Source organism: Oryx dammah, unplaced genomic scaffold (genome assembly GCF_014754425.2).
Source record: "Oryx dammah isolate SB20612 unplaced genomic scaffold, SCBI_Odam_1.1 HiC_scaffold_6, whole genome shotgun sequence".
In the NCBI taxonomy this organism is placed as follows: Eukaryota; Metazoa; Chordata; class Mammalia; order Artiodactyla; family Bovidae; genus Oryx; species Oryx dammah.
The window spans coordinates 9,494,752-9,510,904 of NW_024070190.1; the positions used below are offsets into that span (position 1 = coordinate 9,494,752).

The 16,153-nt window shown below is 51.0% G+C and overlaps 1 protein-coding gene across 1 annotated transcript in view; it reads left to right on the forward strand.

The window, feature by feature from the left end:
• Positions 1-15,795, forward strand: part of PCNX2 (pecanex 2) — a 314,554-nt gene extending 298,759 nt beyond the window's left edge. Inside the window, exons 33-34 of the mRNA XM_040242736.1 lie at positions 12,841-13,289; positions 14,821-15,795. Coding sequence (XP_040098670.1) covers positions 12,841-13,289; positions 14,821-14,982 — 611 coding nt within the window. The 3' untranslated portion in view covers positions 14,983-15,795. The remainder of the gene's footprint in view (positions 1-12,840; positions 13,290-14,820) is intronic.
• The last annotated feature ends 358 nt before the right edge of the window (positions 15,796-16,153 follow it).

The window sequence follows — 16,153 nt, forward strand, 5'->3', positions numbered from 1 at the left end:
AGTGGCCACAGGACTAGAAAAGGTCAGTTTTCATTCCAATCCTGAAGAAAGGCAAGGCCAAAGAATGCTCAAACAACTGCACAATTGCACTCGTCTCACACGCTAGTAAAGTAATGCTCAAAATTCTCCAAGCCAGGCTTCAACAGTATGTGAACCGTGATCTTCCAGATGGTCAAGCTGGATTTAGAAAAGGCAAAGGAACCAGAGATCAAATTGCCAACATCCACTGGATCATCGAAAAAGCAAGAGAGTTCCTGGAAAACATCTACTTCTGCTTTATTGACTACACCAAAGCCTTTGACTGTGTGGATCACAACAAACTGTGGGAAATTCTTAAAGAAATGGGAATACCAGACCACCTGACCTGCCTCCCGAGAAATCTGTATGCAGGTCAAGAAGCAACAGCAACAGTCATGGAACAACAGATTGGTTCCAAATCAGTAAAGGAGTACATCAAGTCTGTATATTGTCACCCTGCTTATTTAACTTACATGCAGAGTACATCATGAGAAACTCTGGGCTGGATGAAGCACAAGCTGGAATCAAAATTGCTGGGAGAAATATCAATAACCTCAGATATGCAGATGACACCACCCTTATGGCAGAAAGTGAAGAGGAACTAAAGAGCCTTTTGGTGAAAGTGAAAGAGGGAGTGAAAAAGTTGGCTTAAAGCTCAACATTCAGAAAAGTAAGATCACAGCATCTGGTCCCATCACTTCATGATAAATAGATGGGGAAACAATGGAAACAATAGAGATTTTATTTTCTTGGGCTCCAAAATCACTGCAGATGGTGAGTGCAGCCATGAAATTAAAAGACTCTTGCTCCTTGAAAGAAAAGTTATGACCAACCTGCACAGCATATTAAAAAGCAGAGATATCACTTTGCCAACGAAGGTCTGTGTAATGAAAGCTATGGTTTTTCCAGTAATGTATAGATGTGAGAGTTGGACCATTAAAGGGGCTGAACAGCAAAGAATTGATGTTTTCGAACTGTGGTGCTGGAGAAGACTCTTGAGAGTCCCTTGGACAGCAAGGATATCCAACCAGTCTATCCTAAAGGAAATCGGTCCTGAATATTCATTGGAAGAGCTGATGTTGAAGCTGAAGCTCTAATACTTTGGCCACCTGATGTGAAGAGCCGACTCATTGGAAAAGACTCTGCTGCTGGGAAAGATTGAGGGCAGAAGGAGAAGGGGATGAAAGAGGATGAGATGGTTGAATGGCATCATCAATTCAATGGACATGAATTTGAACAAACTCTGGGAGAGAGTGAAGGACAGGGAAGCCTGGCATGCTGCAGTCCATGGGGGTCTCAAACAGTTGGACACGACTGAGAGACTGAACAAGAACAAGATGGATAGACAGGTAGATGTTTGACAGATACATATATACATGCATAGATACACAGAGATAAATGGATAGACGATAACTCCTTAGTTGAAGACAGATGAGAGATGGAAGGGAGGCAGGAAGACAGGGAAGGAGAGAGGTAAATAGTTAGATAGCTGAACAAAGTGACATCAGTTGGTTAGGGTGAAGAAGACCCCCTTCCTCACCCGTGGCATCTGCCCTGAACCCCGAGCAGAGCAGCTGCTGAGCCAGAGGCCTCCAGTGTGCAGCTGACTGTCAGACCAGGAGTTTCTCATTGCTTAGTTAGTTAACAGTTGTTATCACATGAGATTTTTAAGTTTCAAAAATCACAGAAGTGATTTTCCAGGTGGTAAAATGCAAGGTAGATTCCAAATGGAGCATTAACTGAGCATTTGACCTTTCTGTCAGATGACTTGTCTGAACCAGAGTCCGAGGGTGGGGGGTTGTGGGGAAGGAGGTCTGTCTCGGGGGTTGCGGGGTCACAGCTCTTAAAGAGCCTGAGATGGGCATGCTGGACGGCCTCTGACTCAGGGAGATGCCTCTTCCTTTTCGTACAAATGAAGCCATGACGGCACCACATGGCCTGGAAAAGCCAGCATTCCTTCCATCCTCAGAATCGGGCCCCGTAGGTCATGAATGTCCCCTATTTACCACCAGAGCCTGAGGCTGGGACCAGTCACAGGTTTCTGTCAAAGCTGAATCTCCCAGAGCCCACACCAGCTGTTTGTTTTTCATTATTGCTTCTTAAAATTGCTCCTACCAAGGCCACTCTTGGCTTTGCCTGCTTTACAAGGTAGCAAGGCATGCTGGGCAACGGCGCCTGTGGGCCTCAAGACCATGAGCCCCCACCTGCAGTCAGAGTCAGCCTCAGGCTCTGCACTCAGCTTTTGTCCTTCTCTGGAGACTCTCAGTCTCTAGAGTATCTGAGGCTTTGGAGCAACCCCCACCCCCCGCCGAGCCACTCCTCCTCACATGCCCCCATCCCAGCACCACCCTGTTGTACCAAGTGCATCCTTGCTGTGGTGATAAAATGTAATAAGTAACAGTCCTCCAATATATACTGTGTGCCTACCCCAGGCTAGTTCACTTTGTCCTCCGAGGACTCTGACAGGCTTCCCTAGTAGCTCGGATGGTAAAGACTCTGCCTACAATATGGGAGACCCAGGTTCGATCCCTGGGTCAGGAAGATTCCCTGGAGAAAGGAATGGCAACCCATTCCAGCATTCTTGCCTGGAGAATTCTATGGACAGAGGAGCCTGGCAGGCTACAGTCCATGGGTCACAAAGAGTTGGACACGACTGAGCAACTAACACACACACTTCCCTGTGCTCATCTTGCAGCTGAAGAAACCAGGGCAGAGAAATTCAGCCACTGAACAGAGAAGTTCAGTCATGGGGCAGAGAAATCACAGCTAGGAAGCAGCTGATCTGGGATTTGTACTCAGGCAAGATGGCCAAGTGCCTGCAGTGCTGACCCCAGGCACGGTCCCGTTACTCTGGTCCTGGGACACTACCTCTGCTCATCAAATGCAGCCTTTGTCCCTGAACATGATGGAGCCACTTGCCCAGGCTCCTTCTTTCAGCACTCATCTCTGCTGCTCCTGTGGTCCCGGCCCTCCAAGACTTTGTTCCCTGGCTTCTCTTACAGCTGGTCTTCCTTGGGTTCACAGCCAGGCAAAGCTGACACCCAGCCCTTCCTGACTCAGCTGCCCAGTTGCCTGTAGGTCCCACTGTGGTCTGGGCAGGTGAAAGGTTGCGGTTGCGAGCCGTGTGCAATCCCAGGATTTGTGGCCTCTGGAGGAGAGGAATTCGATCCAAGGCCAGAGACGAGGCTTGACCACTTGGAGCTGTTCTGTAGCAAAGTTTTATTAAAGTATAATAGTAACAGGGAAAGCTTCTAACATAGACATCAGAAGGGGACAGAAAGACTGCCTGCTTGCTAGTTTTTAGCAAAGTGTTTTATGACTGTTAGCAAGCTGCTAATCAGATAAGAGAGACACCTCGAGGCTGAGGGAATTTCACCAAATGGCAACCCACTCCAGTATTCTTGCCTGGAAAATCCCATGGACAGACGAGCCTGATGGGCTACCGTCCATGGAGTCGCAAAGGGTCGGACACGACTGAGCAACTTCACTTTCACTTTCCTCTTCCACAATATGCAGTTTTTAGATAGACTGGCACAAAGTGTGTCATCCCCCACCATAAAACAATTGACATGAATACTGGTTTGTTTGAGCCCTTATCAGCCCAAGTTTTGAGAAAAGAAAAAAAAAGAAAGTTGTCTTAGGCAGAACTGATTTTGTCAACAGAGAAGGGAAAAAAATACGTCTGCCACTTGTAGTTTATTTCCTCCTGCTGCTTGGAGACCTCTGGCCTCCCTGCTGAGGCTGTTAACACTCACAGGGATTGGAGACACGGAGCAGACACACGTCCCTCCCTGTGCTCTAGGGGAAGCTGACAGTCGTGGAAAGAAGGCCTTGCACCCCTAGCAAGTTATCCTGAGACTGGTGCCCCCTGCAGAGGGTCAGAGAGCTGGGAGGGAGCCCACCACGCCCTCCCCACCCCCAAGGAAGGAAGAGCCACTCTCTTGCTCTCTCTGGCCATTCAGGCAGCCTTGACAACTGCACAAATCATGAGTCTCTTTTCCATTCTAACTTAGGACATCTTTCTGTTGAATGATGGCTTCCGTATCTCTAAGAGCTGACCCGTGTTGCTTTGCTATAGGGCAACTGTAACAAAGTACCAGAAACACAGTGGCTTCAACAAAAGACTGCCTCCCAGCTCTGGAGGCCAGAAGTCCAAACTCAAGCTGTTGGCGAGGTGGATTTCCTCTGAGACTGTGGGGGAGAAGGGGTCCCCGGCCTCTCCCCTGGTTTCTGGTGGTTTGCTGGGGCCCTTGGGCATTCCTTACCTTGTGGAAGCTTCATCCTGCTCTCTGCCTTCATCTTCACATGGTGCTCTCCCATGTGCGTTTCTGTGTCCAGATTCCCCCTTTATTAAGGACATTATTCACCTTGGATTAGGCCCCCTACTCCAGTATGACCCCATCTTAAGGAATGATACCTGCCCCAGCCCTGTTTCCAAACAAGGTCACCCCCTGAGGTCCTAGGATTAGGACTCGGCATATGACCAGGGGGTCCCAGCTGAGCCTCACCTGGCTTGCAGGGCTCCCCGTGACTGCTGTCTCCGGAATCTCTGTCACCGGCTCCTGCTGGCTCATACCCCCACCCTTAGAAGCCCCCTCTGCCCCTCACTCATCCCAGGGGCTGCTCGCCCCAGAGCTCCTGCTGCTGCTGCTTCTTCAGACTGGATGTGCTGCCCCCAGGCTGGACTCAGTCCCCCGCTCAGCCTCTGGTCAAATCCTGCCTTCTCGGGGAGGCCCCCGGCCAGCCAGCCAGCCAGCCATACCACTCTGCCTCCCCCACCCTGCCACTGGGTCCCCTGTGTGTGGCCGGGCCACACAGGAAGCGCGGGGGGGTGGGGAGGCCTCGTGGCGGCCCTCACTTCCCAGGGTGGGGGACGTGAGCACACATGGAGACTGTGACCCACTGTCCCCACACTACCATGCCTGACGAGGGGCCTGTGCCTGTGTAGACTCTGCACATCCACCTCCATCCACACCTCCTAGCTGCTCCTTGCCCAGCCTCTCACCTGCAGGAAGGCCCAAGGCTCACCCTAGGGGGGGACCCTGGGGCAGGTCTGGGTAGGCTCTGGGTTCCGTCTGGGCCTTCCAGAGAGCCCGGAGCCCACCACGTGGTGGCAAGAGTGTGTGGGAGCCGGTCAGCATGTCCCTTGTCCTTGCCACTTCCTGGTCCTGTGGGGAGAGAGGTAATGGGGAAAGGGGGTGCCGAGAGGGACCGTCTAAAGTGCCAGGGGGCCCCCAGGGCTAAGGTGGTGCTCTGCACAAGTCCAGTGATAGAGTGGATGGTCCCCTCCCGACTCAGCCTTCCCCACCAGTTCTTCTCTGGAGGCTGGGTGGGGTCTCAGGGCCTCGGGTCCTGGAATTTCCAAGTGGAACTCAGTGGTTGCCAGCTTCAGTCCCTCTCAGCCAAGAGCAAAGAGCCGAGGGCTGCTGATCCTACCTACCGGCTTGACCTTGTGCCCCAAGACCCCTGCCAGAGCCCCTCATCTGTCTTTAGAAGATTCTCCAGATCCAAGGCTGGTCCCTCCCCTGGTGATGCCTTGAGGAGACAGTGCTGGCCACACCGAGAGGGCCTAGTCTTGGGGAGGAGTGCCTCCAAGGCAGCTGCCTGTCTTCCCTCCCCCAGAGAAGGACCATGCCATGGTCCCCCACAGGCTCTCCCTGCCCTGGAACATCCCAGCATCTCCCGATGCAGCCCAGCTGGTCCCCTGAAGGATGCAGGAGTGGCCACCTTTCAGGCCATCTGGCTTAGAGTCCCTGAGGGTGCCCAGTGAACTGAGAGAAGCTGGCAGGCCGCGAGTCCAAGGGAGGGAACAGCACAGATGGCCCCTCCTGCTCTCCGGCTCTGCCCACCAACCCCATGACCCCCCTGCCTCAGCAGCTGCCTGGGGCAAGCCTTCCCCAAAACTCACCAAGGGACATCACAGCTGGTAGCATAAGCCAAAACCCCGTTCTGTGGGGCTGGGCAGGGCTGGAGTCCAAACTTGCCCTCAAAAGGGCAACATCTGAGACGGTTTGCTGGAAACCAGCCCCTGAGGCTCACAGGCTTGCCCCAAGACAGGACGGGAATCTGAGTACACCTGGCGCAGGGCAGGCCCCCAGGAGACATCTGGAAAGGCCCAGAGTTGGTATCGAAAGAGACAACCTGCCTCCCTGACACGCAGCACCCAGACTCGTCTTCCTGCCCCTGCAAAATGAATTGTCCCCTTGTTTTTACTACCACTGTGGTTAAAGCCACATGGGGACATCGGCACCTTTGGCTGTGCTTCATAGCACGCTCTCACTCCCTGGTGAAGTTCAAGGCCAGGACCTCGTCCCTTCCCTCCATGACCTTGGCACGCTCTCCTATAAGTAAGCACCAAGTTGGGGTCTGGGAATCAGAGAACAAAGCCCAAGATGGAAGCTTCCTGTGGGCTCCCCGGCTGCATCCCTCAGCCCCTGATAAATGCAGGTGCTCACGGAGCATCCGTGCTGTGCCTGAGAGGAGAGCTGCCTCCTGGCTCAGGCTTCCGAAGCCCAGCAACACCCACCTCCCCCACCCACACCAGTCTTCTCCTCCTCAGCTGGTGCAGAGAGTGGTGGTGGTGGGGCTTCCCTGTTCTCTTGGCACAAAGTTTTCAGTTACTGAGGCCCTGAGTGCCGTAGCCTCTGAGACCTCAAGGACACAGGCCCCCACAGGGAGCCCCACGTAATGACGGGCAGCCCTGCCTGGCTAGCCAGCCTGGCCTCAGGTTCCTGTACCTGCCACCAAGGACTCTTCCCAAATGATGCAGCCAGAGGTGTCATGCCTGAAGGTCCCTGGAAGAGAGAGGGCAGCTTGGGAAGCCCCCACACCCCACCATTCCCAGTAGGATGGTGTCCTGTGCTGGGCAGATGCTGGGTTTCCTTTCAGCTTCCAGCTCTCTGGCCTCCTTCTAACCTTCCCTTCAGCTGAATCAAACCAGTGCATCCACAAATTCCAGAAAGGAAGCCAGAGCCTGCTCAACCAGCTCAGGAAAGTTAGAGGCCGGTCTCCAGTCTTGGGAGGGTGTTCCTGATCCCGGATCTTTGCGCGTGACGTGGAATAAAGGGAGAAACCCTCCCAGCTCCCTCTCTATAGCTCTCTCCTCCCCACCCCCCGCCCCGAAGTCTACAGGGGCACATGGTGGGGGCTGGAGGGGTTCAGCCTCTAGGTCAAGGCATTTTGAAGCTTCCCACATGCCGAAGGAGGGAACCACCCAGCCAAAGGTGGTGATGTCCCCGTGTGGCTTTAACCACAGTGGTAGTAAAAACAAGGAGGGAAATTTCATTTTCCAGGGGCAGAAGGAGGTGTCTGTGTGCTGGGGGTTGGGGAGGCAGGTTGTATCTTTCTTATACAGCATGGTTCTAATAGCCAAGAAGCCCTGCTGTTGTTTAGTTGCTAAGTCGTGTCCGACTGTATCCCGCCAGGCTCCTCTGTCCACGGAATTCCCCAGGCAAGAATACTAGAGTGGGTTGCCATTTCCTCCACCAGGGGATCTTCCCAACCCAGGGATCGAACCTGTGTCTCCTGCATTGTCAGGCGAGTTCTTTACCATTGAGCCACCTGGGAAGCCCTAAGAAGCCCTGTACCCACCCAAACTAGGGATAGGTCTGTTCCTAGTCAGGGGTTGAAGAAGCTCTCGGTTTCAGTGTGAGGTGAGTGTTGTAGCTTGAGTTCTTATCTGCCAGTCAGTGTGCCAAGCAACAAGCCTGCAGAAAGGATGCTGTCGGAGGCCGGGCAAAGGGTGGAGGCCACCACATGATCCAGCGCAGGCAACCAGGGGTGCCCAGTGAATCCTGTGGGATCCTGTGGAAGGGAGTCCCTGGGGGCCGTGGGGGAGGATCTGAGTGCCCAAGCAGAGCATGACACAGAAGCCTGGCTAAGCAGCAGTGATTGAGATGTTCTCAAGGGTGGATGTGAACCAAGTTCTAAGAACAGGGATCTTGTTTTACTCACAGTGCCCAAGGCTCTGTGCCTGTAACTGGGGTTCCAAGTGTTCCTCCCCCATGTCATGCCTCAGTTCCCAGCTGAGTGTCCCCGTCCTGGTCTTTGCTGGATTCTCAGAGGACTGGGGTCCCAGCTGGCCATACCTCATGCCTGGTTGGAGTGCCCTCATGCCTGGTGGCCAGGAGCTCACTGTGCAGCCCCAGCGGTGGCTGACAACATGCAGACTTCTCACTGGAAGGGGACTCAGCCCACTGGTGGAGGCTAGTGGCCTGGTGGCTCAGAGAAGTTAGGAATTCATAACTAATCACCAATTCAATGGACATGAACTTGGGCAAACTCCAAGAGATGGTGAGGAACAGGGAGGTGGCCTGGCATGCTGCAGTCCATGGGATTGCAAAGAGTCAGACATGACTTGGCAACTGATCAACAATAAAAAGTAATCTGACTCCCCAGTTGGATAGAAAGACTATCTCTTCTATCCTGTTCTAAGGATTTGCACCACCACTTTTCATCAGCCTCTTGATGAAAGTGAAAGAGGAGAGAGAAAAAGCTGGCTTAAAATTCAACATTCAGAAAACTAAGATCATGGCATCCAGTCCCATCACTTCATGCAAATAGATGGGGAAACAATGGAAACAGTGACAGACTTTATTTTCTTGGGCACCAAAAATCACTGCAGATGGTGACTGCAGCCATGAAATTAAAAGACACTTGCTCCTTGGAAGAAGAGCTATGAAAAAACCTAGGCAGCATATTAAAAAGCAGAGAGACATTACTTTACTGACAAAGCTCCATCTAGTCAAAGCTATGGTTTTTTCAGTAGTCAAGCATGGATTGAGAGTTGGACCATAAAGATAGCTGAGCACTGAAGAACTGGTGTTTTTGAACTGTGGTGTTGAAGAGGATTCTCGAGAGTCTCTTGGACAGCAAGGAGATCAAATCAGTCCATCCTAAAGGAATTCAACCCTGAGTATTCATTGGAAGGACTGATGTTGAAGCTGAAGCTCCAATACTTTGGCCACCTGATGTAAAGAACTGACTCATTGGAAAAGACCCTGACTCTGGGAAAGACTGAAGGTGGGAGGAGAAGGGGATGACAGAGGATGAGATGGTTTGATGGCATCACTGGCTCGATGGACATGAGTTTGAGCAAGTTCCAGGAGTTGGTGAGGGACAGGGAAGCCTGGTGTGCTGCAGTCCATGGGGTCGCAGAGTCAGACATGACTGAGTGACTGAACTGAACCACCACTTTTGAGATAACAATCAAATACAGAGGAATAATGCTGGAATAATGAACCAAGGAGGGTAATTTATATAGAGTTTCCACTTGGGCTCTTAGGAGGTTTGCCCTAGAATCGCTCATAATTTGATAATGAGGTAATTGGCAAAATAAGTTAAACTACAAAATAATAAGTAGCATGAATGCATTCAGTTTGGTTTCTTACTTGTTCCATTTGCAAAATTAATTTAAAAAGAGCAACCAAAAAAACCTCAAGAAAACCTGAAGCAATGTAGGGAGAGGATTACCCCGTCTTACATAGAACACAGACCAGTCCCCTCTGACACACAGATGGGCCTTTGTCCCTTTGTTACTGAAATGAGCTAAGTCCCCCACCAAGTATGGGTGGTCTCTCCAGCATCAAAATCACCATCTTGTGGATGACTGTGGAGTATTTGGGGGCAGCAATCAGCGTTACAGGATAAATCAGAAACAGATGTTTGGCCTTGCCAAACTGAATAAACTAACAAATCACCATCTCTCTTCTTAATTCTGATTCGTCAGGGTCCCTTTCTCTCTTTCTTCCTCTGCAAGAGTAAGTACTCAGCAGGGATGATCAGATGGGCCCAGCTGCCTGCACTCACCCAGGAACCTGACTCCAGTCCCGCACTGTGAGCAGCTCCACAGGGGGAGCACCCCAATTTCTTGGACGGGCAGGAGGGAGCCAGGTGGGAACCCCAGTGCTCTCTGAAACTGGTCACCCACCACCCCAGTGGGAAAATGGCACTAAGGTCAAAGTCAGGAGGCCCCTTTCAGCCAGTCCAGGGCAGTGGGAGGAGCAGGGCTTGGGGAGACCCAGGGAATGTCCGCAGTAACATCTCTTCCCATGTTGAGTGCAGAAAGTCAGACAGAGAAAGACAAATATCCTATGACACTGCTTAAAAAAAAAAAAAAGGGTACAAATGAACTTATCTCCAAAACAGAAATAGAGTCACAGATGTCAAAAACAAGCATGGCTACCAGGGGGTAAAGCAGGAGCAAGGATAAATTGGGAGATTGGAATTGACATATATGCACTGCTATATATATAATAGATAACTAACAAGGACTATGTTGTATAGCATAGGGAACTCTACTCAGTATTCTATAATAAGCTATATGTGAAAAGAATCTTAAAAGGAGTGGATATATGTATGTGTGTAACTGAACCACTTTGCTGTACACCTGAAGCTAACACACAGTTGTAACACCTAGGTGTGTGCTCAGTTGCTTAGTCGGCTGACTCTGCGATCCCATGGACTGTAGCCCACCAGGTTCCTCTGTCGTGGGATTTTACCAGCAAGAATACTGGAGTGGGTGCCATTTCCTCCTCCAGGGGAGCTTTCTGACCCAGGATTGAACCCACGTCTCCTGCCTTGGCAGGTGGGTTCTTTTCCACTTTGCCATCTGGGAACCCCATATAAATCAACTATACTCTGATAAAATTTTTTAAAAATTAAAATGTGTCCCTCATGTGGTCCCATAGACAAATATAAATATTTCAGCATCACCAGATTCCCTGTTTATAATTTGAGAACTTGGGATGAGGCGACAATCCTTGCATGTAGCCACCCCCAGCCCTCTCTATTTGTACTAATTGAACGTAACTGAGCCACTTTAGGAGACTTGTGAATAGGGCAACTGGTAGCACTGTGGCATCACTAGCTGTCCCCTTCAAAATAGTATTTATTTTTATTATTCATTTAAAATTTTCAAAAATTTAGGTATAGTTGATTAATAGTGTTGTGTTAATTTCTGCTCTACATACAGCAAAGTGATTCAGTTATACATTGTACAGCCTTTTTTTTTTCTAGTTTCTTTCCATTATGGTTTATCATAGGACACTGAATATAGTTCTCTGTGTTATACAGTACTACCTTGTTGTTAAAATAATATTTTAAAATTAGACCCTCTGGGCTTCCCTTGTAGCTCAGTTGGTAAAGAATCAGCCTGCAATGAAGGAGAGCTGGGTTCCATTCCTAGATCAGGAAGATTCCCTGGAGAAGGAAAGGGCAACCCACTCCAGGATTCTTGCCTGGAGAATCCCATGGACAGAGGAGCCTGGAAGGCATAGTCCATGGGGTCAAAAGAATCAGATATAACGACTAAACCACCTGGTGATTAAGTTAAGGAATTCAGCATTCGAGCAGGCGGAAGCCTTCCTCCACCTGCCTGGTCTCTACAACTGCAGGGGTGGGGGTCCAGAACTTTAAAGCCTCCCCCCTCACTGCCCCCAGAGATATGCCTGGAACAAATCCTTGGGCAGTCCAGTCTCTTGTGTCAAAATGGCCTTGTTTCAGTGACTCCCAGTGAGAGCTAGGCCAGGAGTGACCCCTAGGTGTAAGGATGGCTAGCCAAAAGGAGCTGAGAGCCCCTCCAGTCCCCTGGGAGCCCCAACAGACGTGGGAACCTGGGCAATGCATGCCCCTGTGAGCCTGAGGAGGGCTTCCTCTCAAAGACCTTGATCTTAAGGGAAAGTTTTTTTAGAAAATAAAGGCCAACCTTTTTTTTTTCAGCCCCTTTTTGAAGGCAACTACAAATAATCTAAACCTGCGTATTTTCCCTCATGCTTCCAGGGACAGGATACTTCCGTGTGAAAGCCAGGACAAGCCTGGGCAAATTGGACAGGTCCATACCCCTGGCTGCTGCTCCCCACAGCAGTGCCCACACCCCACCCTTCAGTTCTCCCGCCTTAGTGGAGGCCTGATTTGGGCTCGCAGGCCTCTGTCCTGGCCCAGAAGGCGGGGGACAACCTGGCTTTCTGGAGTTCCATAGAGCAGGCCTCCCACCTCACCTCAAAGACAGTGACATTACCAACCACCTGCCACGGCAACCTGGTCTGCTCTGCTTTCTTTTCTTTTTCTTAATTTCCCATTTTAGAAAGCTCTGGTTGACTAGATGAGTGAGCTTTTGAATGACCCTGCTTTCCCCTTCTTTCTCTTTAATTCCCTGTCTTATGGGTTTTTTAACTTATAGTTGATTTACAATGTCATGTTAATTTCAGGTGTACAGCAAAGTGATTCAGTTGTACATACATACTCTGTGTGTGTGTGTGCTGAGTCATGTCTGACTCTTTTGGATCCTATGGACTGTATGTAGCCAACCAGGCTTCTCTTTCCATGGAATTTTCCAGGCAAGGATACTAGAGTAGGTTTCTATTTCCTCCTCCAGGGAATCTTTCTGACCCAGGGATCGAACCCACGTCTCTTACATTGGCAGGCGGATTCTTTACCACCGCGCCCCCTGGGAAGCCCACACATATATACAGACAGATATACACAAACAGATTGGGCTTTGCTGGTGGCTCAGATGGTAAAGTGTCTGCCTGCAAGGCGGGAGACCCGGGTTCGAACCCTGGGTCGGGAAGATCCCCTGAAGCAGGAAATGGCAGCCCACTCCTGTATTTTTCCTGGAAAATTCCATGAATAGAGGAGCCTGGTAGGCCGCAGTCCATGGGGTCGCAGAGAGTCAGACGACTGAGCAGCTTCACTTTCACTTATATATATATGCTTTTTCGGATTCTTTTCCCATATAGGTTATTACAGGGTATTGAGAAGAGTTCCCTGTGCTGTACAGTAGGGCCTTGCTGTTTATCTGTTTTGCTCTGCTTTCTTTTAAAGGCAGGAGAAAAGGCAGGAGTCAGTCCGTCCAGGCCCACAGGGCCTTAAGCCAGACGCCGCCGGTCCTGCGCGCGTCCGGCCCGGTCGCGGGCAGCCGCCCGACCTTCCTGCAGACGTCCACGTCGGTCCACGAGCTGGCCCCGCGGCGCTCGGGCAGCCGGCTGTCCCTGTGCCCCTCGGCCGCGTCGCTGCACTCGCAGCCCCCAGCCGCCCCTGCCGCCGGCCCCCTGAGCGTCCGTGAGCGGGCCGAGGCCCTCCTCAGGTCCAGCCTGGGCTCCTCCACCAGCTCCACGCTCAGCTTCCTGTTTGGCAAGAGGAGCTTCTCCAGCGCCCTGGTCATTTCCGGGCTGTCTGCTGCCGAGGGGGGCAACACCAGTGACACCCAGTCTTCCAGCAGCGTCAACATTGCCTTGGGCCCCTCGGCCAGGGCCGCCAGCCAGTCCACACGGGTGAGGGGCTAGGGGGCGGGGAGGGCTCCTGGCCCGAGGACCCCGGGCCCCCTCCTGCAGGCTCCCGTCACCTCCCCGGTGGCGTTTCCAGAGTAACAGACCAGTGGTGAGATAGGAGCTGGAATGTCTGCGCTCTGAAGCTGACGGGATACACACTGGTCCTGTAGTAGTGGCGCCCGGGCAGGCGTTATTGCAGGGATCCCAAAGGCAGAGTCCCCCCGCCCTGAGCCCGGGGTGTGGGGACAACTCTCCATGGGCCCGGGTAAAAGGACCGGTTGTATTTTCTTCTCTTTTCACATTCCTCTGGCTGGAGGGAGATGAAAGGACGCACACCAGCCTGGTAGGCAGATCCTCATCCATTCCTAGCCACTAGATTTCATTGTGAAGCTGCCGAGATGGCCTTCTGCTTTATGCAATTAAATGTTAGAGAGTTTTGAGGACTTCACCCAAATAAACTGTTACTTATCTAGAATCCCTAGCTAGCTGGCACTGGATGAATCCCTGAGCATCACAAGTAAGTATGTACATAAATACCCAGCCTTTCTCTTCTGTAGGGGGGAAAGAATAGGAGACATTAAGGCAAAAGCCAGCACCAGCTTGGAGACTTGCAGTTCTGTTGAACATTCGGCACACTGCCCTGTCTGCAGTGGAGCTGAGTCTCAGTCTGCCGGCCTTGTAGTTCCGGCTGTAGGTGTTTGGAGGTAGATGATGGGGGCCTGGCCCTCCTTGCCACTGCCCCCACCCACCCCCTCCGCCAGGAGAAGCTATACAGTGGCACTCCAGCCACCTTGAAACAAGAGCCAGGATGACCTGCCCTAAGAAGAGCCTGGCTATTGCAGCCTTCAGTGGGGCGGGGGTGGGGGGTGGGGGGGGGGGGGTTGGGGGGGATGGGGGGGAGTGGGTTATGAGCACCCTGGAGCCCCAGGTTACTTCAGGAGTTTAACCAAGTTTAGTTAGACAACTAAATGTGAACAAACCTCCTTCCCTTTTTCTCAGTTCCTCAATAACAATGCATACTTTTCTGCCACCCCTAATATGTGTTTATGACAATCTGTGGGTGCAGTTCTGGGATTCTGAAAATTTCTCTCTCCCTCTCTCCCACAAGGATGGCTGAGTCCTTGGGACCACATTCAGGCAGAATAAAAAAAGCCTCGGTATTACCATTTGGGATTAAACCTGCAGGATTTAGCACTGGTGCAGGGCTGAGTGTATATGAAGTGACATTGACCCAAACTCAGAAAATCCAGGCTCACAAATGACTTTTTACCCAAAGTCGTCTTTGTAGATTACCCAAGAATAGGTCCCTGTGTGTAGAGGCACCCCTCTCACTGTGTTAGACTCATGGCTGGGACTGCACGGCCCCTCCTCAAGCCCAGCCGCCTTTGGTCCTCTGTAACTGTCCTTTACTTTAGACTCTGACCCCATGTCCCTGCCACAGTACCAGCTGGCACCTGCAGCTGTGAGATAGTCATCAGGGGAGGTGATCAGCTTTGCTGAGCCATAAAACTTGCTTCTCTTTTCTCTTTGAAAGCACTTCTCTGAGCCTTGCGAACACACAGAGGTCACTGAGCAGGGGCTGCTTCGAGATCACCATGTGGCCGAGAACCTGGGGGTGATGTGCAGAAGAGCGAGCCAGGAGGACATGGGCCTGGATGACACGGCCTCCCAGCAGAGTGCTTCCGACGAGCAGTAGCCGAGCTTGGGCCAGAGGAGCCATGGTGTCGGGGAAGGACCAAGCCCCGCTGGCTTCCCCCTTGCGCTTCCCGAACCAAACAGAGCACAGAATTTGAGCCAGGAGATCTGTCCTAGGGAAAAATGAATGCTGTGGAGAAAATAGAGCAACTCAATCTCAGGTTCTTGAAAAATCTCTCACGTGATGAAAACAAACCTTGACACCAGGTTTCCCTCTCCTTTGGCTCTTGTGGCCCAAGTGGTGGGATGCAGGAGGCACCCTTCCCAGAACTGGACAGTTCAAACAAAAGCCATGTAACGTCCTAAGACAACTCAAGCAGAGCACATAACTCCTTCCTGCCCTGATGATGATAAGACAGCTAGCTGCATGCTAACCAACTGGCATTTTACACTCACTGTTTCCATGAAAAAGCAGCAGACAGCAGTGCACGTCACACCACGAGCTGGCCCAATGCACTGGTGTTCAATCCACGTGTAAACATCTCACTTCTTGATAATATTTATGCAGATGTTAAATATGAGCCAGTGACAGCTTTACTGCAAAAACCGTGACAGTGCATGCAGTCACGTCCAAAACATCCTGTGAAAGGAGCCAACTGTCCCCAGCGATGTGCGTGCAGAAGTGTAGTCAAGGCACCTAGGAATGATGCTAACTGCAATCACAGCGACTTCCTGCAGGAAGCCAGGCCCCACCTCTCCCGGCGCGCCTGTGTGCTTCCCAGGAATGCATACTTGTTTCCAAGCCAAGCAATCCTTACTGTCTCACAGGGCATTTGCACATACTTTGTTTTTGGAATTAAAATGTTTACAGTTATTGCTGTGTTCGGTTGTTTGAGTTCTACTGAACTGTTGTCATTTCTTGAAAAAAAAAAAAATTGACCCTTCACTGTAAGAATGACATTTAGGCAAATTATGTTTTTTAATTTATTTTTTACAAAGTATAATTTACAATGTTGTGTTAGTTTCAGGTGTACAGCAAAGTGATTCAGTTATATGTATATTATTCTTCAGATTCTTTTTTTAATTCCTTTTTTAATTGAAGTATAGTTGATTTACAATGTTGTAGGCAAATTCTGAGACAGTTTTTCTCTTCTTAAGAATCCCAAAGGTAGAGCAGAAACGTGGCTGCTACTGTGAGGGGGGAAGAAGGGGTTTCCGAACAGGGTCCATGG